We start from the raw sequence: 27,104 nt of genomic DNA, 5'->3' as shown, positions 1-27,104 counted from the left end.
CTTTAACCTCTTATCAATCTGTTCACCATACTTATAAGCATATGCCTTTGCTCTCAATCCAATAAACTCACTCATTACTTTTCCACCCAACTCATCCTTAAACTTACCAATAACCTTTTCATTCTTTTTGGAAAATAACTCACTCTTCTTGCTGAAATTACTTGTATCATATACTCCAATATTTTTCTTCATATCTTCATAAACATCATCAGTTTTTATATCTAGGATAAAACTATCAGTATCCATATACAACAATGAAACATTTTCACCATACTCTTTCTTTAAGTCATTATACAAATAATCATACATCAATATCTTTGATAAATCAAGAACTGCTGTTCCAATATAAATTGGTTTATCCATTACAATACTTTCCTTTTTCATATGAATTGCAGAAAAGTTCTCTGAAAAAACCTCTTCTCTCTCAAAACTTGGTTTATTTATCAATCTCGAAGCTTCTTTCCAAGATGTTGCGAATCTAATGTTTTGCCTGTTTCTAACATTTTCCATAGTCTTTCCAAATACAGCATTATTCATTAATTTATAAAAGTCCCCTTCAAATTTTACTTTGGTATTTGCTCTCATATCTGTATTGAATTGAATATACTTTTTCACCCAAGGACTTTGTTTAAATTTTAAAACTCTATGAATTTTAGCTACTCTCAATCCTTCTCTCAAAAACTGTTTTAAGCTTCTCTGATGTAAAACATATCCCTCTTTATCATAGAATGTTGTTAATAACTTTTCTGTTGATTTGCCTTTAATATTAAAACTTTTATGATAATCACTTAACCATTCTTTCTTTGGAGTTTCTTTCTCACATGCAAAAGGAAGATCTTTATGCTTATTATGAAGATCACTCGGGTACCTCAAATCAACTTCAAAATAATAACCTTCTTCTTCGTCATTCAATTCCTCTTGAGAAGAAATAACAATATTCAGCAAAGCCTTTTCATAATCCTTTTCTTCCACCCACTCTAATTTACCATAAGGCAGAGATTGAGACATTGCCCATCCATACAAATTATTAGCATCAAAATACATCAAATAATTACTATCTTTTTCACTATTATAATTTGGAAGATATTTATTATTTGCTTTAGCATATCTTTTTGAACATACTTGTGATATTCCACCTCTCTTAGACTTCTCAATCATCAAAAGCATATCAACATCACTGATTAAATCTATATCTTGTTTTGTCATTTTCAACATTGCACTCCAAGCTAAACCAGGAGCTGTGAAATAGTGGGCAGGGTCTAATCCATAACAATTTTTATTATGACAGAGTGTTCTAAAAGCCTCAAACACATCAGCTAACAATAAAACATCTGTTTTTAGATATAAATCATGATATTCTCCAAGGTTCTTTATCTTAAATATTTTCCATATTTCTTGTGCGTGTTTATATTCCTTATCACTTATCTCTTCTTCATAAAGGTTATTATAGAAACTTTCTTTTGAAGGAAGTTGTGTTTCTTTAAATCTCATAAATGAATCCATATAATCATAAGGATAAATTCCCTTACTTGTAAGAATTTTCTCTTTACTTTGAATTTCATTCCTTGTTTGAATTTCCTCTCTCGTAAGAATTCCTTCTTTAATCAGAATTTCATCTTTAATCTGAATTTCCTCTTTAGTTCGAATTTTCTTTATAATTAGAATTTCATCTTCAGTTAGAATTTCCTCTTTACTTTGAATTCTCTCTTTAATCTGAATTTCCTCTTTAGTGAGAATTTCCTCTTTTGGAAAGAATGAATTAAGATTTGGAAAAGAGTCCGTGGAGCTTAGATTTGATGCGAGGTAGGCTAGTGGTGTTCCCATAAACTTGTAAGAATCTAAAAACCTAATACGAGTTATAGGTTTTGTGAATATCATTTTTGAAAATGAAATATACTTTTGACTTGTGTTTGTTATAGCAGAAATATTCCCTGGTGTTTTTGAAAGTTCATTTATAAATAGATGTGTATCATAGTTGGCGCTGTTGTGAAGAAAGACTGGAATAAAAGAAGGTAATTTATAATTAAGATTACAACAGGAATGAGCGGGACCTCTATATTTACCAGTAAGATGACAATGGTCTCTAACTTTAAACTCCTTAATTTCCCCTCACAAATATGACAGATATTGTTCATTCTAAATTCTAATTTTTCTTCTTTGGTTAATTTCATCGGTTCATTTGTTTCTTTCATTAATTTAGTGAGTCTTATACAATCCTTTTCTAATCGTTTTACAAACTCTTGTGAAGCATTTTTTCCACGATAATGTTCAAGTTTGTTATACTTTTCTCCAACAGATGATTTGATATAATAACAAAAACCACAAGGAATATGTTTTTGATATTTATTTGTATATGGTTCTTTTGGATTAGGAGAAGCAGTATTTATCTTTTTAAGGATACATTCAAAATCAGCGTATATCACAAATGGGTGCATGATAGATTTATTATAATCTTCAAAATAAATCTTTTCACCAGGTTTAGGCATTGTAATTACAGCTGATTTATGATTACTACAATATTTTGAATGTTGTTCTAATCGTTCTTTTGTATGAAATGAATTAAGACATCGCTTACAAGGATATATTTTGTTTGCTGTTCTGAATACCTGAGAAGAGATTAATCTTGATAAATTATTGATGTATGTGTAATGTGAATTCTTTCCAACACTAAAATATAAAAGGTCAATGTGTGTTTCTTCATTTTTATAGTTGTTTGAAATTTTTAATATTTGAACTTTGTTTGTATCCGTTAATCCATATACATTAATAGAAAGATTATTCTTTTTCTCAAATTTAGGAATATCTGTTAGTGGCATTGGGAATTTAAAATCTTTAATGTCCAAGGTATTCTCATATTTCATATATTGTTTTACTCTTTCTGAATTACATTTTGGTGGATGTAAGTGAGCAAGAACAGACCAGAGAAAACATTTATTATCATTGTTCTTAATATTAACAACTGCCTTCTTTAGTTTTATTTCTTTTGGTAATTCAATATAAGAAGAAGCTTTAAGAGGGTTTGATTTTAGAATGTGTATATCTAAAAGATGATTTTTTAATATTGAATCCACTTCCTACCACTGTATTATCAACATCCTCCTCTTGTCTTGATAGTTCTTCATAAACCCCACTATTCAAAAAATCTTGAAATGATGTTATAAAATGAAGATCTGTTCTCATATAAGGAGTTTGTTCTTCATCTTGTCTTTTCATATTCATTTTCACTCCCATATAAAACTTTAAAGTTTTTATTTCTTTTAATGTCTTTTTAATAAATTTTTCAACATCGGGTTTTACTATTTCAATTGATTCAGCTATTGATGATGGACCGGGTTCTCCAAATTGAAAAATCCTTATTTTTATATGCCCTTTAAATGCCTCATCAGTGTTTTTAATATAATAGTCTCCCTTTACTTTAAACTCATTTTTCTTGTGTTTTTGTGATTGAAGATGTTGATTATAACTACTCTTCAAAACATCCTTTGAACAGATATCACAATGTTTTCTTTCCAACTCAAGAGGAGATATTTGATGAAATAGATTAAATGTGTGTTTGTTGGTTCGGAGGTGTTTTCTATAATGTTTATATTCGTGATTACAAACATCGCAGTACGTTGTATTCACCATATTTATAGAATAAAACTTTGCTTGAACTAAAATTTTCTTGATGAAAATTTCGTTTAATTTATAGGTGAATCTGTGCTTAAAAACATTTTATCCTCCAACTTTTTCACTTAATAAATACAATGTTTCAAGACACAAAAGACAAGTTTCAATCAATCTCTTCATCTGTTAAAGATACTGAGAAATATGTCAAGGATGTAAAATTGAACAAAGATAAATATAACAACTATTGGATAAAAACTATTATGGTAAATAATATGAGTTCTTCAATTTCCTTCAGTGGAAGGGCTTTTAGTATACCTGGTAGAACATCAATTAAAGTATCTCTAACAAAAGTTTCTCCTCTCCTTCTAGTAATATATTCAAAACTAGAAAAAGCAATGAAACAAGAAAAAGTATCAAAGAACAAAAACCTTATGGATGAAGCTTTAGAAAGAAAAGATAAGACCATCTGTAATATGCAAGGAGAAATTTGTATTTTTTTCAACAACCCTAAAGATGTAAATCTTGATGAAATAAAGGATGTTAATATATCAGGTGAAATGACATTTCGTTCAATAGTAGTTAACGATAATTTTAAAATTACCTTTAATATAAAAAATGTTGTCGTTGAATCTGATAATGAAAAAAAGTATATCGATATCGATGGTAATATACAACTGAAAGTATAGATGAATTTCAGTTTAAGTAAAGTTTTACTTTATAAATATGCTAGACTTTCCTGATTCTCCATATGACAAATTTGAGAATTGTCCTGCGTGTGAAAGACGGGGATTAAACACAGAGTCAAAAGCCTATAAACAATGTATATTCTGTGATTATCTTCTAATTAATGATAATAAAAAATATAAAAAGGAAAATAATTCTTTTAGATTTACACCAAAAATGAATTACTTTACAAGATTGATTAGAGAAATGAATGTAAAGTATGAGGATGATAACACACCTTTCCTTACAAGGGAAGAAACTGAACGTATAAGAGAAATGTTCAAAGGATTGTTGTTGTATATTATTCATGGATGTAATTTTCAGGGAAATATCAACACAAGATATTGTATAAATAAAATAATGGATTATCTTGAAATTAAACCTGAACTTAGGATAAAATATAGAGTTTCTAAAAAAGCCAATAATAAATTAAATAACCTGTTTTTCAAATATATAAATGAATGATTTTTTACCTATTTGGGAAAATAAGATAAAATTTAACAACCATAAAAATCTCCCAAATTCATTAAGATGTCTCATAGTTGGTTCAAGTGGATGTGGAAAAACCTGCTTACTTTTAAAAATGCTCCTCACTCCCAACTTTTTAGATTATGATAATTTAATAATTTTCACAAAGTCGAAGTTTTCAACCAGAGTATCAACTACTCTCACAAGGTTTTAATGCTGGTCTTCAAAAAGAAGATATAATAGGTTTATTTAAACGTCAAAAAAACCTAAATGATTATAACATTGAAGATATAATTCAACTATTTTGTGATACACAGAGATGTAAAAAGAAATCAAATCTTATAACTTGTATTCTTAGTGATAATACGGATGATATACCGTCTCCCCAAGATTTGGATAAATCAAAAAAGAACCTCGTTATCTTTGATGATTGTGTTAATGAGAGAAACCAAACGGTAATGGACAGCTACTACACAAGAGGGAGACATTCTTCTTGTAATTGTATTTATCTTAGTCAATCGTACTTTCAACTTCCTCGTCGTTCCATCAGAAACAATGCTAATACTTTTATTTTATTCAAGTTAAATTCAATAGATATCAATAATTTTTGGAGAGATAATTGTTCTACATTATGTAGTAAAAAGAAATTTGAGGATTATATGAAGCACACGACTGAAAAATATAAATATATTGTTGTGAAACAAGATGAGATATTAAGGGATATATTTTTTGTTTTATAAACAATTACATATATAAATGACAACTATTATTATAAATCTTGTGGGTAAATCTGCTTCTGGAAAAAACTTTCATAAATCAAGGTTCTTGTGTAGTACAAATGAGAATATTGTAAATTTACTTAAAAAACACCCCGTGATACGCATTGTATCAACAACAACTAGAGCAATAAGACCTGGAGAAGTAAAAGGTGAAGATTATCACTATATTTCAGTGGAGGAACATATGCGATTGAGGAATGAAGGACAAATATTTGAGGAGGTTTCTCTTGGTACAACAAAATATTCACATTGTAAGAGTGAGTTAAAGAAACTAAAATCTGGTGGTGTTGGGATATTAGAAACTAATCCAGAAGGAACGAGACAAATTATTAAATATCTGAGCGGAGTGAAGATTTTATCATTCGGTTTTGATGTTGATGAAGAAACTCAACACAAACGTATGAAAAGCAGAGATGCAAGGATTAGTGAAGAAGAAATTACAACTCGCATTAATGTTAACAAAGAATTTGATGAAATATTTAAAGAAAAGGATTTATTTGAACACATCTACTTGAATGATGAAGAAAAGGAAAATTTCCCTGTTGATCTTTACAATTCATTAAATGATATTTTACAATAAATAAATGGATACAAAAGAAAGAGCAAGAAGATTTAAGGAACATCAAGAGTTGGTTTCAAAAGTTGTAAAACAACAGGAAGACATAAAGAAGAAACGCAGACAGAAACTAACGGGCGAAGAAGCATTTGAAAAAAACAAGAGAAATTTTTTAAACCACTTTTAAAGACTTCCCAAGAAAAATGAAAGATGTTTCCACAGTTCCCACAGTAGAATATACTCCTAGAAAGCTTCAAATGTTAAAAGATTTCAGTCAAATGACGGAGGAAGAATTAGAGCATTTAGGAGAATTAGAATATGATGATGAAGGTTTATTTCAACAACTGGAAGAGATTAATCAACCCCCTGATTATATTGTGAATGCTGTTCAAAACAATGAATATTCAGCGGATTCAAAAACCAAAGCAGGACTCATTCCAACAGAACAACCAGCAATATTTCATCTTGTTCAAGAAAAGGTATTGATATTTAATGATGAATTAAGGTTCTTAAGTTCTGCTCAACCCCTGTTAAACTAACTCCGAGATTAATGTTTCTTCTCACAAAAGATGGAAGACAAGGTTCAACTGTGAGGGATGAATCAAAGTATATTGATAAACCATTGGATATGGAAAATAATGATGATAGAGTATATATTGATTTGCTGAACACTCTAAATTATAAGGTTATTCTTTCTGGTAAAAGTAGGAAGAATGAGAAGGAGAAACACATTATTCAGGCTTTAAGTATCCTTGGTTCAGGTATTAGTTTTCTTCCAAATGACCCATCGCAATTAGTTAATAGACTGTTATTGTTGTTCGGCAGTAAGAAGGCTGGAAATAACAATTGTTTTAATGAAGCATCAGCCATTTTAGACCAGTTGATGAACATGAAAATAATTAATAAATCTCAATATAAAGACATTTTATCTCATATTAAATAAGATGAGAAGCACAATCCTGAGTTTTAATTTCACAACAAGCGACCACACATCTTCATTCCCATACCCACTACAACTTGACACAACAAAAGAATATGAGGCATCTTTATTGTCCATGGAGACTTATAATACCTTATTTAATATAACCGAGAAAAATGACAAGTTTAGTTATAATCCGGGAAGTGGATACAAAACGATAACAGACTCACACGGAGCATACGAGATTTCTCAAATATCTTCCGAAATTGCTCGTCTTATGAAAGAACAGGGTGATGAACCAAAAAATATTGTTATAAACATTCAAAAACATACTTCAAAATCAACGATTAAAGTTAAAAATAACTACAAGGTTGATTTCACAATTGATAATTCATTTAGAGAGTTATTAGGTTTCTCCTCAAAAAAGATTGAAACTAATGGGACGTTTTACAGTGATAATGTCATTCAAATATCCTCAGGAATAAATTCGGTGTTAATTCACTGTGATTTGATTGATGGTGCTTATAATGATGGATTAAAAACAAATACAATATTTTCATTCAGCGCATACTCAACCCCAATTGGTTATAAATTCAATATGGAGCCTAAAAATTTGGTTTATCTACCTGTGTCAGGAAAAACCATACACAGAGTAAATTTTAGGATAACCGACCAAGATAATCGTGTGATCTCTTTTAATGGAGAAGTTATATCCATCAGAATTCACCTACGTGAAGTTTTTCAATAAATAAATACGATGGTTATTGTGAGGAAGCACGAGTTGGGAAAATATAAAATAATTACAGGGGATGGGATGTTCCTTTCCCGTACTACAAGGGTGAAGGTATGTATCTTGGTAGAGGATACTATAAACCTAAGAGACAAAGGGGTGTCGGACATCAATTTAGAGGAGATGGGATAATTGATACTCTCATGGGTATTGGTTCAACTATTCTTAAACATAAAGACCTAATTGGTTCAACTGCTTCTGCTGTGGGAAATGTAGCAGGTGCTGTAAAGAGTATAAAAGATGCTCAGAAAGAATCTCATAAATTACAAGCAATAAAAGAAATTAAGAAAGGTAAAACTCAGTTGTCCCCCAAGAACGACAGAAAATAATTCAAATACTTGGATCAGGGTTTCAAAAGTTTTAACATCTTTTTTCCTAAATAAATACAAGTATGGAAGCAATTGATAGTATCTATGATTTGGATGATACTATTATTATCTCAAACTCCACTAAAAAAGAAGATTACTTCAAGGTAAATGCAATAACTGGAACAGACTGGAATACAAATGGTACAAAAAGTTTTGAAATAAATAATCAACAAACCTATTTGAATCTCTCCGAAAGTTTCTTGTTGTGTAAATTTAAATTCACTAAGGCTGGGAATAACACAAACGCTACACTTGTAAATGATTTCTTCTGGAAAATGTTTGATAGTGTGCGATTGTATATTGGAACACAAGAAGTTGAAGCGGTTGATTATGTCTCTGCTGTATCTGAAATGATGAAATTTACACTCTATACATTCAGTGATAGAATGGGAAAGGGGTCTGTCGAAGGTTTTATTCCTGATATGTCAACGGGAACAAACACAGACCCTGGGTATACTCAAAGGAAAGGAATGTATAATGATGATACAAAAGCAGAAAATAGTTTTACTGTGGCAGTTCCTCTTAAAGGTATATTTGGATTTTGTGATTATGATAAAGTTCTGTATGGTCTTAAAATTAGATTTCAACTACAAAGGAATGATAATGAAAATAGATTGCTTTTTGGTGTTGGTAATGCTTTTGGTGATCAGAATAAATTTGTAATTGAGGAGATGAGTTGGTATATCAGTGAATATACTCCTAATCTTAAAACAGAAGAGATGTTGAATCGAAGACTTAACTCAAAAAAACCACTCAGTGTATCATACCTCAAAAGAAGATGTCAACACGTTAAACTCAATCAAACTACTTACACGTGGAATTTGGGTGTTCTGGAAGGAAAGCCACGATATCTGTGGATGATTTTTAAAAAGCCAGATGGTGATACTGCGACTGATAAGAATAATGCATTGAGTGATAATGCTAAGGTGAAACAACTTCGCGTTTCTCTAGATGGAACATTTTATCCACGAGATAGATTGGAAATTAATTGGGAAAAAAATGATTTTGCTGAAGCATACAAGTCTTACCAAAAGGTGTGTGAAAGTAATGGAAATAAAGAACCTATTTTGGATATGACAGCATTTAAAAGTTTGTATACAATCTATACGTTTGACCTGAGCGCTCAAAAAGAAACTATAAAGTCTAATCGAGTGGATACTTCCCTATACATTGAAAGAGGAGAGAGTGAAGAAGTTGATACATATTGTTTGCTTTTGGAAGAAACAGAATTGCAGATTAATACAGATAATGGTGTGATGATTAGTCTCACATAATTTTTTTGTTAAATAAATGAGTGGCAAAGTACCAACTGGGGTATATGTTAATCAAATCAATCTTCATAAACTATCATCTTGTGTTCAAAATCAAAAGCCTTGTACGATTAACGTTAATACAATTCAGAGAAAAGGAGCAGTAAGAATTGATGTTTTGCTCACAAGAGAACAGGTTAAAATCTTGAATGACACTGGCTCACTTAAAATTAAAATGACAAAACCAATGTTAAAAAAATATTCAATAAGAGAGACGAGTGGAGGATTTCTCCCATTTCTAATTCCTTTATTTGCTGGTTTAAGTGCGGTTGGAGCATTGACGGGTGGTATTTCAACAGCGGTCAAAACTGCCAACGAAAGGAAGGCTCAACTCCAGGCTCAAAAAGAATTGGAAAGACATAACAAAGAGTTGGAGAAACAAATTAGTGGAAGTGGTGTAATTGTAGATTTTGCTGAAAAACTTGAAGGTCTGCCTGATAAAGCGAGATTGTTAGTTGGAGATATGCTTTCTTCTATAGCACAAGCAGGTGTAAAATTAACGAAAAGAGGTAATGGATTATATCTTTCTAATAAATAAATGAGCATTGATGAGTGGTTGAAAGAATTTGGAAAGAATACAACATCAAATTTACAACTTGTCAAATATTGTAAGAAATTAAAAATTCATAATGTGGTTATTTGTATGAGAGATGAATTAACAAATGTGTCGAAACATACAAAGAATATTATTATGAACTTAGAAGATAATGATGGGAACGGTTCTCATTGGGTTTGTATTTTTAATAGTCAAGACAAATATTATTTTGATAGTTTTGGTCTTCCACCACCTGTTGAAGTCATAAAATTCTTACAGAATGGTGTTTATCAAACATTTCAAGTCCAAGAATTAAATTCCAAGTGTTGTGGTCAATTATGTCTATATGTGTTATTTCAACTCAACAAAAATAAAAAATTTTATGATATTATTTTTAATCTAATATAAATGACTTATGTTGGTAAAGATGGTTCTATCTTTGGTGTATCTCAAGAACTGGATATTGATTTATCAAATTATTACACAAAGGCACAGGCTGAACGATATAAATATAATATAAACAAAAATATTAACATGAAAAATGCTTATAAATTAAAAAATTATCCAAGCCCGACTGACGCGAATGACTTGGTGAGATTAAGCGATTTATCACAATATATATACTTAAATAAAACGGCTGTGTATTCTAAAGATACAGAAGTGTTGATATTATCTCCAGGTCATACAGAATTCACAGTTCGAATTAAAATAAATTTTTATAAAGAAGGGCGTATCGTTTGTATGAGAATAGAACAATGGGGGTATGATATGAATGATTTAGGGTATAATTGGTCATTTAAAATTAACCTCGAAGACCTGGAACAATTAAATCAGTCTCGTAAGGAAGAATATTATCCACTTGGTATCGAGAATGAGTTTTGTGGAGCCACGATTAGTAAACAACAAATAAAAGAATTTAATAAGGGTAAATATAATAATGGTTTTGCCCTTGTTTATCTCATGAAAACAGAAAAAACAGGATTATATATAATAAGTAAGGAAATACAAAATGATTTAACTATGGGAAGATGGGGAGGTGTTTCGTGCCATAATATTATTCTAACATATATTTCTAATACATAAATGACAGCAAGAAGGCTTCAAGAAAATTATCATTTCTGTGTTCAAGCATACCTTCAAGAAAAGGGTATTCGGTATTTTAATAAATATGTTCTACAACATAAGAATGAGGTATTTTCAATAAAAGATTGGCATTATGCTGATGTTGATAAACCAACAACTTTAGATTTAATTAGAATGTTAAATAATGAAAAAATTATAAGGTTAAGAAAAGGTAAGGCTCTTTTAGAAATTCAAAAGAAATTTTATTGGTATCCTGTTGTAAAAAAAATTATTTTGGATACAGGAATAACAAGAAATCCTGATGAATATATGTATAATATTCTATGGGGTGTAAACGATTCAAGTATAGTAAGGGATGAGGAAGGAGTTGAAGAAGAGAGGGAAGAGGAGGAAAAGGAGGAGGAGGAGAGAGAGAAGGAGGAAAGAGAGAAGAGAGAGAGGGAGGAAAGAGAGAGAATGAATAAATATCAAAATATGGAAACCAGTGAGATTCAAAAAGAATAGAGGTATTAAAGAAATTAACTTATCTCACCAGGGAGGAATACAAAGAATTAAAAAGTCTATTTGCAATACTTTCGACAAGACTATCGACATCGAGAAGACATGTATTTTAATTCAAGTTTTTTCTTAAATAAATGGAGGAGAGAGTGAAGGCATTTCTAAGGATTCTTTATGTTTTAAAAATTAAGATTCAAATGTGCATGTTGGAAACTAAAAAGGTTTTTACACTCTGCAGAAATTTTTCTCATAAATAAATGAGTTATTGTCTCAAATGTAAAAGAAAACTAATACTAAAAATATTTCATATATTAAAAGTAAAAATAACAGGGTTATACAAAAAGGTATATGTTCGGTGTGTGGTTCAAAAAAATCAATTTATCTCCAAACACAAACTCGGAGGAGATATACAAAAGTTTTTAACAGGAAGTAAATTTACAACTACTGGAATACCAGGGGAATTACATCTTCCAGGGTATTCTTTCTGTGGTCCAGGCACAAACTTGGATAAAAGATTAGATGAGGCAGACAATCCTAAATCCTGGAGTAAACCAATCAATAGAGTTGATGAAGTGTGCATGAGACACGATATTGATTATGGGAATACCACAACGTTGGAAGAAAAGCATGAAGCCGATAGAGAAATGTTATATAATTTGTCTCTGATACAAAATCCAACCTTGAGAGAAAAAGTTGATAGGTTCATCGTGAAGAAGATGATTAGTGCTAAATTGAAACTTGGACTTGGAAATTCAAAAAACTTATAGGCTCTAATGATGCCATTAAGACTGAAGAGCAATTAGCTGATGAATTACATAAACCAATATTCACAAAGTTTCAGAGAAGGAAAGTTTATTCCAAGGAAGTTGATTATATCTGGTCTGCTGATTTGATTGAACTCAATAATGATAAGGGGTACAAGTATGCTTTAACCGTTATTGATTTGAGGAGTAGATATGCGTGGGTTGTCCCTTTAAAAAACAAAACAGGTAATACTCTTATGTTAGCTTTTCAACAGATATTTAATAAAAGTAAGAGAAAACCTAAGAAATTGTGGACTGATGAGGGTAGAGAGTTTTATAACAAGACATTTATGAATTTTCTAAAAAATAACAGTATTACATTATACAGTACCTTTAATGAAGGGAAGGCAGTTGTTGTTGAACGTTTTAATCGTACCTTAAAAGAGAGACTATATAAAAAATTCACACAACTCGGTTCACAACAATGGTTATCTTTTATTCAGGATATTGTGGATAAGTATAATGACACGATTCACACGTCAACGAATATGAAGCCATCAGAAACATTTACAAAATTAAAATATGAAAAAGAGATTAATGTCAGAAAACCTAAGTTCAAAGTTGGTGATATCGTAAGAATATATAGGTGGAAATCTCATTTTGAAAAGGGTTTTACTGAACGATGGACGAAAGAACTTTTAAAATTGTTGATGTAATAGATACAGTTCCTTGGACTTATAAAATATATGATTTGGAAGGGGAAGAGATTTTAGGTTCATTTTATTCACAGGAATTACAAAAGACAAAACTAAGCAGATAATACACCGTTGTGGACACTCGAGGGCCAAGTCCGAGGTGTATAACAGTATATAATGTGTGTCAAGGGGGACGTTCTTAGATCTGTGAACCCCAAACACAGAATCCTCAACTGAATAGTCAAGGCTTAACTTTTGTTTGTGTGTGTGTGTGCAATGGGAGCAATAGGTTGGCGCTTCACTCCCTCCTACTATACACCGTTGTGGACACTCGAGGGCCAAGTCCGAGGTGTATAACAGTATATAATGTGTGTCAAGGGGGACGTTCTTAGATCTGTGAACCCCAAACACAGAATCCTCAACTGAATAGTCAAGGCTTAACTTTTGTTTGTTGATGTGTATGTGTGTGTGTGTAATGGGAGCAATAGGTTGGCGCTTCACTCCCTCCTACTATACACCGTTGTGGACACTCGAGGGCCAAGTCCGAGGTGTATAACAGTATATAATGTGTGTCAAGGGGGACGTTCTTAGATCTGTGAACCCCAAACACAGAATCCTCAACTGAATAGTCAAGGCTTAACTTTTGTTTGTTGATGTGTATGTGTGTGTGTCCCAACCCTCACATTCAAAATCTCAACCCCAACCCTCACATTCAAAATCTCAACCCCAACTCAATCCTCGCCCAACACAATGTCTTTTTCAAAATGAGATTTCCACCTATATATATATATATATATATTTTTACGTTTTTTTTCTTCTTCCAATTCTGTCTTTTAAGGCTTTCAGGTTTGATGACGTAGAAAGGGGGAGTAAGCCTGCACTTTCTTCCCAGAACTTTCTTGATCTTGCTCCCATCAAGCACCATCCGACAAAGAACTACATCGATAGGTTTAGATCCCAAAGAGTGATAGCAACTCCAAAAGTCTCCAAAATATAAATAAATAAAATAATAATAATAATAAATAAATAAATAAATAAATAAAAGCCCCCAAAAAAGTTTCAAGTGTCCAACATAAACCCAACTTTCCAAGTCTTCAAGGTATAACCACATTCCCGTTGAGTTTCCAAGATATGTATCACATTGTGAGTTATCAATCCAGAACCCACATTTCAAGTATTCAAAGTAAAACCAACTTACAAAGTCTCTTAAGGATAACTCATTTACTGATTTTTTCAAAATTTGTGAGTCTCCAAGGTAGGACCCATATTTAGAACCATCTTGGCAGAACCCTTTTCCTGAGTCTCCAAGGTAGTTATTTAAACCATCAAGGCAGAACTCATTTACTGATTTTTTCAAAATTTGTGAGTCTCCAAGGTAGGCCTCATATTTAGAACCATCTTGGCAGAACCCTTTTCCTGAGTCTCCAAGGTAGTTATTTAAACCATCAAGGCAGAACTCATTTACTGATTTTTTCAAAATTTGTGAGTCTCCAAGGTAGGACCCATATTTAGAACCATCTTGGCAGAACCCTTTTCCTGAGTCTCCAAGGTAGTTATTTAAACCATCAAGGCAGAACTCATTTACTGATTTTTTCAAAATTTGTGAGTCTCCAAGGTAAAACTTGTATTCTGGCTCATCAAGGTATAACTTGTTCAGTGGGTATTGTCTTGATAACTCACAATGAGTACTATTGCTGTAAAACTCTTTTTCAGGATTTTGCTGGTCTCCAAGGTATAACTCTTTGGTTGGGTCATCAAGGACGAACTCGTTCTGTGGGTCTTGGTCGCTCATAAGGTCTTCAACCAAGCCAACAATTTCGCCCCAAGTTGTAGCAAAAGCAGTATTTTCATTTCGTATTTCAGACACAATTTCCTGTGAGAGAAAATAATAATGTATTAATTAAGTTATTTAATTATTAAATGAGTATGCTTCAATCAAAGTTTGAAAATAGGAAAATAAAAAATCTTACCTCAATAGATAAGAGGTTTGAATCCAGTTCATCAACTTGAAGGTTTAGTTCCATAGAAGACAGAGAGTTCCAAGGAACACCAAAGTCATCCCACTCAAGGTCTTCAACCAAGCCAACAATTTCCCCCAAGTTGTAGCAAAAGCAGTATTTTCAGATACAATTTCCTGTGAGAGAAAATAATAATGTATTAATTAAGTTATTTAATTATTAAATGAGTATGCTTCAATCAAAGTTTGAAAATAGGAAAATAAAAAATCTTACCTCAATAGATAAGAGGTTTGAATCCAGTTCATCAACTTGAAGGTTTAGTTCCATAGAAGACAGAGAGTTTGAGACAAGCACACAGAACACCATTGCCAGCAAGAACAAATGTTTAAAATGGAGCCTGGGTTTGAAGCTTTTATAGAGAAAGACTGGTGGGTGTGGTTTCCTTTGGAAATTCCCTGGGCAAGCCTAGGCAAGCCTTCATTGGGAAATTTTTCAAAACCATAACATCCTGTAATTTTCTAGTGATTTCTTTGTGAGTCAGAGATGAACTGGAAATGATGTAAGAGTGGGCGGGGCTTAGCAAAAGTAGGCGGAGTTTAGGAAAAGTGGGCGGGGCTTAGAAAAAATACCTTATGAAAAGTGGGCGGAGCTTAGCAAAAGTGGGCGGAGCTTAGGAAAAGTGGGCGTGGCTTAGAAAAAATACCTTATGAAAAGTGGGCGGAGCTTAGCAAAAGTGGGCGGGGCTTAAAGAAAATTGGGCGGGGCTTAACAAAAAATAACCTGTGGCTCAGGAGGTGGTCAAACAAGAGCATTAAGAGAAGTTAATCATTTCGTAATGGCACAAATGGGGTATCTTAAAAAATATAAAGATTCAAATGTTTTGTTTGTCAATATTTTAGATGGGGATTATTGTGCAAAGAAAATTAAACTATTGAAGGAATTTGAGAATGAACAAATCTTTATAGGTTCAATGAGTGAGCTGTTCAACCCCCAGGTGTTCAATTCAATGAGGTTCAACCTCTAGGTTAAAAGGGGAGACAAATAAATATACCTTGGGATAAAAAGGGGATTTATTTTTAGGGAAAAAAAATATAAATCGCTGAAAATCCCCCATTCATTTACATGGGGAAAAGTGAGCCAGAATCAGTATTCTTACCCTACTCGTGTGCCACTTGAGCTGGCACGGAGACTGCGTTGTGCAGCCCAAGCACCGTTGTGGTTCACTGAGTTCAGTTCAAAAGGGAAGGCCTTGGACTGCGTGTGAGCAGCCAGCCACGTTCCCTGTCACCTGCATTGTTTGAGCCAGAGACTGCATGCGGGCAGCCTGGCTCCCTGCTAACTGCTTTCTTTTTGCAGAGTTCAATGATCCTGGGCCATGGTTTAGTGTAAAATTTGTAAGTTAAGGTTAAGATGTACTGTACATATGAGTGCGCCCCCCGGCATGTCTGTCTAGCGCCGGCAATTTTATTTAAGTCGTCCGTGTGAGTGAGTTTGTTTAGGTAGTTACGCAGCCCTCAGGTTATTTATTTTGGGGACACGAATACCATGAATGTCGCACTCAGGGATCCGTAGGTAAAATGTACTAGGGGAAAACTACACATGATGGCACACGAAAATTTGACGACTCGGGACGAGTCTGTAAAAAGGGAAGGGGGTAGTGTTGTGGTTACCAGATTCGCAAACCACCATTCAGGTCCCTTAGGTGAGGTATCTCGGTAAGTGCATGTGTAGTTAGGCCCAAACCCGTTGTCTAGTGGGAATACATGTCATTTATGCGAGCTGCGACTCTTCAGGATAGCCGTTTTTCTTTTACTATCTTTATTTTGGACCAACCGCCATGATCACAACCACAACATCAACCACCGACCACAACCACCGCTTCACCACAACCGCCACGACCTTCACGCACACCTCACAACCGTAGCATCGCCACCGTTCTTGCCCCACTGTGGGTACCGGTGTTGGACTCATGCAGAACGCGCGTCGAACAGCGTGTACAAAATCACGGATTTTGTGCTTCAAAAACGGATCAAAAACGACACACGCCCACTTTTTGCCGTCCAATCGGTGAGCGAGGGGCGATTTGGCCCCGCCTCCAGAACGATCGATATATGCAAATTTGTGGATCAAAAAGCCTTCACGCCCACTTTTTCTCGGGCCAATGGGGAGTGAGGTGAAAGGTCAAAGGGAGGGGGTCAAAGGCGAAGTTACGGGGGGATAAAAGGACGGTGTTCGTCAGTCACACGAGAGTCGCAAACGAGAACGAGAAGGAGTCGAGAACGAGAAGGAGTCGGAACGGAGGGGACGAGTGTGGAAGACTGGAGCCCGAAGCCTGCAGTGGCTGGAGAAGCTGAAGAGAGTCGGACGAGGGGGTGCTCGCGTCGGTGCCAGGAGCTGCACGCCCGAGGGAGGCCGGCAGCGCGACCTGGCCGAGGTGGAGACGCACACCAGGGATAATAAAGATCCTCTATACCCCGAGCATCAGCAACCCCCTCCTGTTTCCCCCCGCGCTGAGATAGTGCGACCAAGGGGCCCCTTTTCCCACCCCCCTGCCTGACACTGTCCGCGAGGCCCGCGGAGAGAAGCGCCATCGCCGCTCCGCGTCTCATCACCAGACGGGTAGGCCCGACCCGGTCTCGGCCTCAGGCCTGCCTCATTCTTGGGGGATTTCTTTTCCTTGGTTTTGGGTATGTGTTGTCGGCGCCGTCTGTGAAGTAGAATTGTATAAGTGTTGCCGTGTGCTCGGTAGTCGGTATTAGCTCTGCACTGTGTTTTCACTTTTATATTTGCTTTTTGTGTAAATGGAATTGTGTTTTCTTTTTTTTGTGTGCTTTTGGTGGAATTGTATTTGTGTGCTTCCCGTGTGCTGCGAATAAATGTGCTTTATTGTTGAACTGTTCTCCCGCTTCGCTTCGTCTTTTCCCCCATTGAATCCCCATCTTGCTTCACGTAAAGGGTTGGTAGTGGGCTGAGTACGCCCGATAATTAATCGAACCGTCGAGGTCGACGATAACACCGCTCGGTTATTCTGATAGTACGGAACGGGTCGCTTAAGTGGCCCGTGTCCGAAGTCGACCTGCGGCGAGGTGCGATCGCCCGGTCTACCCTCCGCGTGGGTACTTAGGTAGGTCGAATTTGGCGAGCAACCCTATCCCACGCGGGGGCTGATTGGCTCGATCGCGGTGAGACCGAAAGGTCCACCCGTGACTGGTTCCCGGCGTTAGTCCGAGAGGGTCACGACTGGATTGTCCGTCCGGTGGGCGACGTGCCGCGATTCGAGTTACGTGGCCGTTCGCACGCCGGCGGGCGCGAAAACCGCAACAATATGTATCGTATCATATATATATATATATATATATATATATATATATATATATATATATATATATATATATATATATATAATATTATGGGAAGGGAGGGAAGGTTACATTGAGAGAATTAACATTGAGAAAAAAAGTATGCAGCAAAGTGGTCTTGGCCCAGCATCCAGTGGAAATCTTGTTCCACATCACAAATGAAGAGAATATGTGGCTGTGCAAAGGAAGTAGATGGCTTTTTGGACACAGCTACAAAAGAAATTCTGCTCTGTATGCAGTTGGCATAAAACTTGGCTGTTGGATGAATCATGTGGCCATGCCACAATGCATCATGTGGTACTTATGTGCTTGCTGCGCCATACTGTGAACAAGAGAGAAACTGTAGCCTTGCACGTCCTGCCGAGCCCTCACTCTGATGTACTTTGAGGTCATGATGCTTGAGTCACAGTATCTTGCTCATTTCCAGCATCCATTTTTGGACGCATTGTTACCATGTGTATCCATCTTGTTTGAACGATGTAATGTAATCCTTGTGAGTGGTCAGGATCTACTTGCAGTTTCACTTTTCCATGAGTGGAAGTGTAATATCACTGTCATCGTGCACTGTTCTGCAGGCCCCAAGGGAGTGATTAACGACTGGCGCAGATACAAACAACTGGAGGCGGAGGGCAAAGAAGAGGCAAAGAGAGAGCGTGAACGTTTGTATCGGAACCTGGCACCGACAGTCATGTCACCTGATGAGAGAAAGAAGCTGCAACAGCAGAAGGTTACACAAAGGGTAGGTGTTGTGGTTGGCTTTCATATAAGTTAATTGATAATGGGCTTTATGAGAATTGCTACTTGGATGGGATTTGTAAAGATTAGTTACCATTTTCAGATGGTTATTTAAGTGAACAGACTTGAAGTTGAGGTTTTATTTTCTGGTTTTCAATGGTATCGAGTATTGTAAATTGTTGACATTGTGATGAACTTGCTTTAAGCTGGTGGCTGAGATGGAAGAGCGTGAAGAGAGAGAGAGATGCAGTGGAGATGAAGAAGAAGAAGAATTCCTGCAGCGGTACCGCGCGCGGCGGATGGCGGAGATGCAATGTCGGCTGGCCGGAAAGCCAATGTACGGCCAAGTCTATGAGCTCGCCGACGGCGAGGCTTTTGTGGCGGTAGTGGATGGCGCCCCTATCTGTACCCCCGTGGCTGTGCACGTGTGGGCGCCGGGTGTGCCAGCCTGCAAGGCACTCAATGGATGTTTCACCTGCCTGGCTGCCTCTTACCCCAGCGTGAAGTTCTGCTGTGTGCGTGTTGAAACCTGCGGAGCGAGCCGGAGGTTCGAACGGCGTGCCTTGCCCGCACTACTGGTCTATCGGGGTGGGGAGCTTGTTGGGAATTTTCCACGGATCTCAGACCAGCTCGGAGATGACTTTTTTGCCGGTGACCTGGAAGGGTTTATGCAAGAGTATGGGCTTCTGCCGCAACCCGGGGAGGCATTACAAGAAAATGTGACTTTGAGAAAGATGGGTGGCAATTGTGCAGAGGAGGAAGATGACGACTTGCCGAGTGACTGAGATTGGAGAAAGCCAAGTGAGGGATTCCTATTTGTTTTGTTATTTTAATTTGCCTTCAAAAAACCCAGTTTCATTAAGTACCGTACTATTTTTAATCAAGTGTTTTAGCTCGTGATCCAAATTATTTTGAAGCAGTACTGCATTGTCTTCATTGTTCAAGCATTTCATTTACTTCAGTGTGAATGGTATGGTTCTAATATTGTTGTACAATAGCCTTGGGATATAGCGAACTAAAATGTAAAAAAATAAAATTATTGTTTGAATTCATAAAACGGTGATCAAAAAAATGCATATGTAATATATTGATGTCCCTCCCCTCTCCCCTGCCCTCTCCCCCCCCTCCACTCCCTGTACCCCCCCTGGTTTGCTACATTTATTTAAATATACGAAGACTACTGCACAAAACGGACCACCTGATAAAGATAAACGACCAATGTAAGCATCATTGGGCATGACATATGACGTAATCTGTGCTCGATGCCGGTTGCACCGATTATCGGTTTGTTGGAATCATCATGGAGTTTTGGTGGTTCAGATACAAACTTGTCCAGCAAGCATCTGAGAATGTAATGGTTGTTTGGTTTCTCCTCTCCATGAGCAACAGATTTAAGGTTGACATCACCTCCGGCCATCTAGTATACAGGGTGAGGTGAAAGTCACGATGCAGTTGTATCGTGATTTTTGCTTCATCTCTCTTTTTTAAAAACAAACAAACTATATTTGACTATATACAGTTCGAACACTGAAGCTGAAGACCAACATAATGTGTTCAGTTTGTGTGTAGCTGACTGTAGTTAACAGAAATTGCTTATTTAATGTTGTGTTTCAGTTTTCTTTCTGTTAATAAAAGTGTGAAACTGTATCGTGACTTTCGCCTCACCCCGTATATAAAAGCCAGTTTCTTTTTGGACTATGTAAGCACGTACATTGCCTTCTGAAAGTATTCACACCCTTTTGTCACATTTATTATTGTTGTTATTTTTCGTTGTGTTACAGTCTGAATTTAAAATGGATTAAATTTAAATTTGTTGTCACCAATCGACACAAAATACCCCATAATGACAAAGTGAAGACATGTTTTTCGAAATATTTCTAAATTAATTGGTATTGGTTAATTATAAATTAATTGGTTAATTACAAAGCAACCTGGTGTTGGCTTAGCAGTTAGGGTGGTGGCTTGGGATCCTAGGGTCTTGAGTTCAAGCCCTGTTGGCCACTGAATTAACACCAGGGGATTGACTCAGCCTGTCATCCTTCCGAGGTCGGCAAAATGAGTACCAGTGTAGCAGCTAAAAGGCTGCACACGAAGGGAAGGGATATTGATGGATGATTAAATCTGGTATTGGTGTGGCGTAAGCATGATGGGCCGAATGGCCTCCTCATGCGCCTTGGCTCCTAAAAAAAAATTAAAAATGAAAACCTGAAATGTCTTGCGTCAATAAGTATTCAACCCCCTGAGTCAATACTTTGTAGAAGCACCTTTGGAAGTAATTACAGCTTTGACTCTTCTTGGGTATGTCTGTATCAGCTTTGCACGTCTGGATTTGGGGATTTTCTCCCATTCTTCCTTTGCAGATTTGCTTAAGCTCTGTCAAGTTGGATGGGGATTGTTGGTGAACAGCAATCTTCAAATCTTTCTGCAGATTCTCATTGTAATTCAAATTTGGGCTCTGGCTGGGCCACTCAAGAACTTTTCACATTCTTGTTCTGAAGCCATTCCAGTGTTGCTTTGGCTGTATGCTTGGGGTCGTTGTCCTGTTGGAATTTAAATCTTCGCCACAGTCTCAGGTCTTTTGCACACTGAAACAGGTTCTCCTCAAGGATTTGCCTGTATTTGGCTCCATTCATCGTTCCCTCTATCCTTACAAGTCTCCCAGTCCTTGTCTCTGAAAAGCATACCCCTCGCATGATGCTGCCACCACCATGTTTCATAGTAGGGATGTTGTGAGATAGGTGATGAGCTGTGCTCAGTTTCCACCAGGGGAAACGCTTTACATTCAGGCCGTAGAGTTCAATGTTTGTCTTATCAGACTACAGAATCTTTTGCCTCATGCTCTCAGTCTTTCACATGCCTTTTTGCAAACTCCAGGTGTGCTCTCATGTGCCTTTTTCTTAGGAGTGGTTTCTGTCTTGCCACTCTTCCATAAAGCCTAGATTTGTGAAGTGCTGCAAAGATTGTTGTCCTTCCGGCAGGTTTTCCCATCTCAGCCAAGGAACTCTGTAGTTCTGTCAGAGTGGTCAATGGGTTGTTGGTCACCTTCCTGACCAAGGTCCTTCTTGCCCATTTGCTCAGTTTGGTCAGACGGCCAGCTCTATGAAATGTCTGGATAGTTCCATATTCTTTTAATTTCCTAATGATGGTACTCGCTCTGCTATTGGGAACTTTTAACACTCTAGAAATTGTTTTATACCCTTCCCCAGATCTATGCCTCCTCACAATTCAATTTCGGAGTTCTACGGACAGTTCCTTGGACCTCATGGAAGAGTTTCTGCTCTGACATACACTGTCAACTGTTCAGCTTCAGTCAACTGTTCAACTGTTCATTTTAAATTCAGCCTGTAACACAACATGTGACAAAAGTCAAGGGGTGTGAATGCTTTCTGAAGGATGGACTGCCTTCGTCCCATCGGTTGGCCGCTTGCCTGACCCCACCCACAATTGCAACATGAGGAAAATCATACGTCCACCATTTTGTTAAGGCTCATCGGCCTCAGGCTTGAGGCCCAGTTGCATAAACAATTCTTAAGAAAAAATGTAAGGATTTTTTTTTGGTATTTCCTCAAGTTTCCCCTTAAGAACATCCTAAGTTTGAGGATCATTGCAAATTTTAATATTCTTTTAGTTTTTCCTTAAACTCAAGGGAGAATCCCCCTCCCCCATCCTTAACCACCAACATTTGAGTTTCCAAATGGTGATATTCATGGAAATTGGTCATGAAGAGAATGATTATCGCAAACACAAAAAACTAGAATTGTACTAAGGATCTTTTTATAAACTCCATCGAACTGACAATCCCACAGTATTCGACACGTGATATCTGGGTCCCTGCAAAGGTGTGTTCTGGTGCAGGTGCTGCAAGTGCAGCTGAACGAGTTTTTAATCCGTGCTACTGGTGTCGTGGTACTTTCATGGTGCGAACATTTATGAATTTGTGTTTAGGTTATTTATATATCAATTCAATTGATACTGACGGTGACCACAGGTAAAAAGGTCAACTGTGTACTTGATAAATATATTGAATGCAGCATGTTACTCAGTCCATAACTCGTCAATCCCGCGTCGTAGAGAGACGTGTGGGGCCTCGTTCGAGTCGGGGGAGTCCTGGTTTACCCTGTGGACACAGGTCTTGCACAATTCGTGGAATTCTTATCAATTATACACTATTTATAGTTTGTGTTGTAATTAAACATAAAAGTACTTCAACAACACATCATCCAACTATACAATATATTGTCTCTCTTGTGCTTGAGAAAAGCCTCCATTTGGGCTTCTGTCTCTTCCCTAAGCCATTTTGTAGATCTCTTCACCGCCATCGAGCTTTCAGACACCTCTTCCCATCTCTTATCTGATTAGTTGCCAATCATGGCAATGGCTTCTCAAACATTTCCTCAACCTAAAGGAAATCCTTACTTGAGGATTTCCTTAGAGTTGTTCATGCAACAGCCCTCAAGGGAATTTTATGCAACCGGACCTTCGTCTTCAGGCCTCGGGTGTCAATCCATGGCCGAGCGCAATTTGAATTATCCAAGCCATATGTAATCATGTTGTATTTATTATCTTTGCTCATAAGCAGTACGCATGTTTTTGCATGTAACTCAAGTTATTTTTTTATTATTTTTGGGAGCTATCGCAGAAGCGGTCTGTGGCCTTTACACCACCCACAAAAAGGGATGAACAATTTGTGTAATAATTAATAAATGAAGGTTTTTGTATGTAATTTTGGTTTTGGCCGAATTTTCAAGGCCGAATAGTTTGAAAATACAAAAGGGTCGCCCGTCATTTTGATGGGCTTTTCAGCCAGTTAAAAAAAAACAATTAAATTTACGGTAATTGTCATTACCTCCGTTATCGAAGGTGGATGTCGGTTATGTTTTCACCTCTGTCTGTCTGTGAGCAGGATATCTCAAAAAGTTGTAGACAATTCGGATGAAATTTGGTGGGTCGGTTGAATGTGTGATGAGGATGAATTGATTAGATTTTGGGGAAGATTTGTATGCGGCTCCAATAATTTTTGTAATGACTCTTCACCATTGAATGATTGGGGCAAAAACAATATATAGCACATTATCTCAAAAAGTTATCGATGGATTTGGACGAAATTTGATGGACAGGTTGGGTGTGTGACGAGGACGAATTGATTCGATTTTTGTTTAAGGTCTGGATGCTGATCCATCCCATCAATAAGATATATAACGTAAATTGTTCAGCCTGGTACAGGTACGTGCTCTACCAAGTGCCGTTCTAGTTTTACCTGTGGGGGTGGACTTGCATTATAGCTTTGAGGAATGTGCGTTCGCCTTTGCACTGCCTCGCCTGGGTTTGAATATTGACCCAACTATAAACTGTCACCCTGGTGTTTCACATGCAGAGCTAAAATGACCCCACAGTGTTTTTTTTCGCATGAGTAGGGGAGTTATCGCCGGCACCCTGAACAAATTACAAATTCCAGCCTGGAGTATGGATAGCAAGTGCTGTGCTCTTCTTGGGTGCTCCTCAACATCAAGTTTAACTAGATGAGGTTGCGTTATGTTTCGAGTGCCAATTCTGAGTCTGGGAGGTCATCGGTTTGAACCCTGGCCGATTCGTAGCAAAGACTTTAAAAAGTATATCTGCTGCTTCCTTGCTTGATGCCCACCATTTAAAAGGATAGAACATGGACAAACAACCTGGCAACCATTGTGCAGGCTTTTTTAGGCCTAACAGCTTCCCCCTGCATTGAAGTTCCTTGTAAGGGAACTCGTATTATCGGTTACACAGCTTGCTATCAAAGAATGTGGTTGCTGTCTGGGCTGCAGCTTCTGCATGATAAATAAATTGATCATTGAGTTCACTCGTTTAATGTGAACGGTCTTCAGATATGAAGGGCAATCCACACCTTGTGGGGGCAACTTAATAGTTTTCCAGAGTAAAATGGTGAAGCATGTGAACTACCGTTCCATCATATCCACCGTTTCATCCCTTAAAAGTCATCAGTTTGAATTTCATGTCTGTTTTTGAAATGTTATTGTGATTCAACACCAGCTTGTACTGTACTCTGCCCTCTTCTGTGCAGCATTGTGTGTCATCGTCATTGTATTCCATGATGTGATGTGTTTCGTGATCACTGAAAGGTTTTCTTTGACTAGTTTGGAAATGTCAAAGTTTTCAAATAGAAACAAAAAAAGATGTCATGCAGGGTACGACACTTGCGAAATCCCAAAAACAAATATGATCATTAAAAAAAAAAAAAAATAGGTGGTTGAATTCACTGACCTGATATGCAAATCCTCTTCAAATTTCAAGTCAATTGGATGAAAATTGATGATTTCAGAAATTTGACAAAGCAGTTGACCTTTGGCCTATGTTTACCTTTTGATCTCAAAATCAATAGACTTCTTGATTGTGACCAACTCTACCATTTAGTGAAGTTTCGGGAAGATCGGTTTAAATTTGTGATCTGTAGACGATAGACAGACTCACAGACAGAATCACAGACCAGACCAACCAATACAATATTGAGAATCTTCGATTTCGCAAGTAATACATTTGCTACGAAAGTTCTGCATTGGAATGATCTTCCTCCATTGTGTTGTTATCCAGTTATCCAGGAAAGTTGAGGGTGCTTCTGGTGGGAAGTTTGAAATGCAAAGACTCTCATGGTTTTTACGCTTCCCTGTCATCTCAACTACGGCGGTAGTGTTGGGTTTCAGAGATGTATTATGTATGTCGAGGGTTTATAGATGTGAAATGGGCATTACAGCTGAATTATACCCGTTGGTCATAACCTGCTTTTTAACCATCAAAAACCTTCCTTTCTCACCCCCATTGTTTCTCATCAGGCTGCCCGAATTCCAAATCCTGACCCAGACATACTCGGGGCATTGCATCAGCGGTGGACGGCACTTCCAGAAATTATGGGTTGGCCTGTCGTGTTGCCACCTGAACCCCTGGCTCAAGATATGGGGAACCCAAGTTCAAATCCCATTTACCATCTGTTCAACCATCCTTCAAGTTCATGTAAAAGTACACTGATATCTCTTGACGTCGGCGTCCAAACTCCACTGGACTTCTTCGATGAATATAAACGAGAAATTAGAATGTGACGTGAATTGTGAACCAATTGTTACATTTGATCTCGATGAAAGGTCAGGTCGAAGAGAGACATCGGATGCTTCAACTTATGGTACGTGACCTTCGACCTTTTGACCTTTTGAACCCAGAATCAAAACGGTTCATCTTTGTCATGTAGTCCATACTAGTGTTATGTTTGGTCGACATCCCTACGGTGGTTCACAACTTGTATTGGTGTAACGAGACGGACAGACGGACGGACAAGAAGAAAATGTGACGCCTTTTGGCCTTCGGTTGCGGAAGTGTGATACAATCCGTCTGGCGATCACGTGCTGTGTCCGCACGAATGAATGGATCGAACCGTGCACCACCTGGATGCCGGAGTACGACGTTCGACAACACCGGAGCAGCCCGTAGATATTGGAGGCACGCAAGACAACCATTTAATGTTGCAATGTTTGTTTCATATTTGGTTTATTTTAGCAACTGTAAACCCCTCACTGTTAGACATTAATCTGTGCGATGTAAAAATTTCAGAATGTCCAAAGTCAATGCAAATGATAAAAATTCCATTGGTTAATGACTCAACATGTCCTTTCGATGCGAGTTTGATGGTGCTCGTCCTGGTTACTTGTGTACGGTTTCCCAGAATGCACTTCGGCTTGGAGGAGTTCCGGTACTGGGGCCAGTGAGGTGCAATATCTTTCATTTGGCAAGAAAATTGAAAGTTATTTAATTCTTTCTTTGCACCAGCAGATAATACTGTGCGGAGTCGGCTGTTCTTTTTTTTTTTCTCTCTCTCTGTCTCAAAATAAAGGCCATTATGCACGAAAGAGAAAAGTTTGCAACTTTTGTACTTTTCCTTTTGTGCGATTTATTTATATCGTCATTCGCACGTTCCTTCGCACAACCTGGGACAA

At 36.9% G+C, this 27,104-nt stretch overlaps 1 protein-coding gene and 1 long non-coding RNA gene across 3 annotated transcripts in view; one reads left to right on the top strand and one right to left on the bottom strand.

Moving 5' to 3' along the window:
• The window catches only part of LOC147012808 (phosducin-like protein), a 60,320-nt gene extending 34,227 nt beyond the window's left edge, over positions 1–26,093 (top strand). The window contains exons 3-5 of one of the 2 annotated variants that reach the window (XM_085854041.1): positions 18,969–19,132; positions 19,335–19,929; positions 25,953–26,093. In XM_085854041.1, coding sequence (XP_085710167.1) covers positions 18,969–19,132; positions 19,335–19,913 — 743 coding nt within the window. In that variant the 3' untranslated portion in view covers positions 19,914–19,929; positions 25,953–26,093. Of the gene's footprint in view, positions 1–18,968; positions 19,133–19,334; positions 20,782–25,952 lie in introns of those variants that run through there. The other variant, XM_085854040.1, reaches the window with a different exon arrangement.
• LOC147012809 (uncharacterized) lies at positions 12,861–16,459 on the bottom strand. Its single transcript, XR_015051071.1, has 2 exons — positions 15,047–16,459; positions 12,861–14,949 (listed from the first exon to the last, which is right to left on the bottom strand). It is a non-coding gene; the product is annotated as an uncharacterized LOC147012809 (long non-coding RNA).
• Positions 26,094–27,104: the final 1,011 nt, after the last annotated feature.

The sequence above is a fragment of the Eptatretus burgeri genome, chromosome 14 (assembly GCF_056783735.1).
Source record: "Eptatretus burgeri isolate ZD-2024b chromosome 14, Ebu_testis_v1, whole genome shotgun sequence".
Classification (NCBI taxonomy): Eukaryota; Metazoa; Chordata; class Myxini; order Myxiniformes; family Myxinidae; genus Eptatretus; species Eptatretus burgeri.
This window is presented reverse-complemented; position numbering and strand designations above follow the sequence as displayed.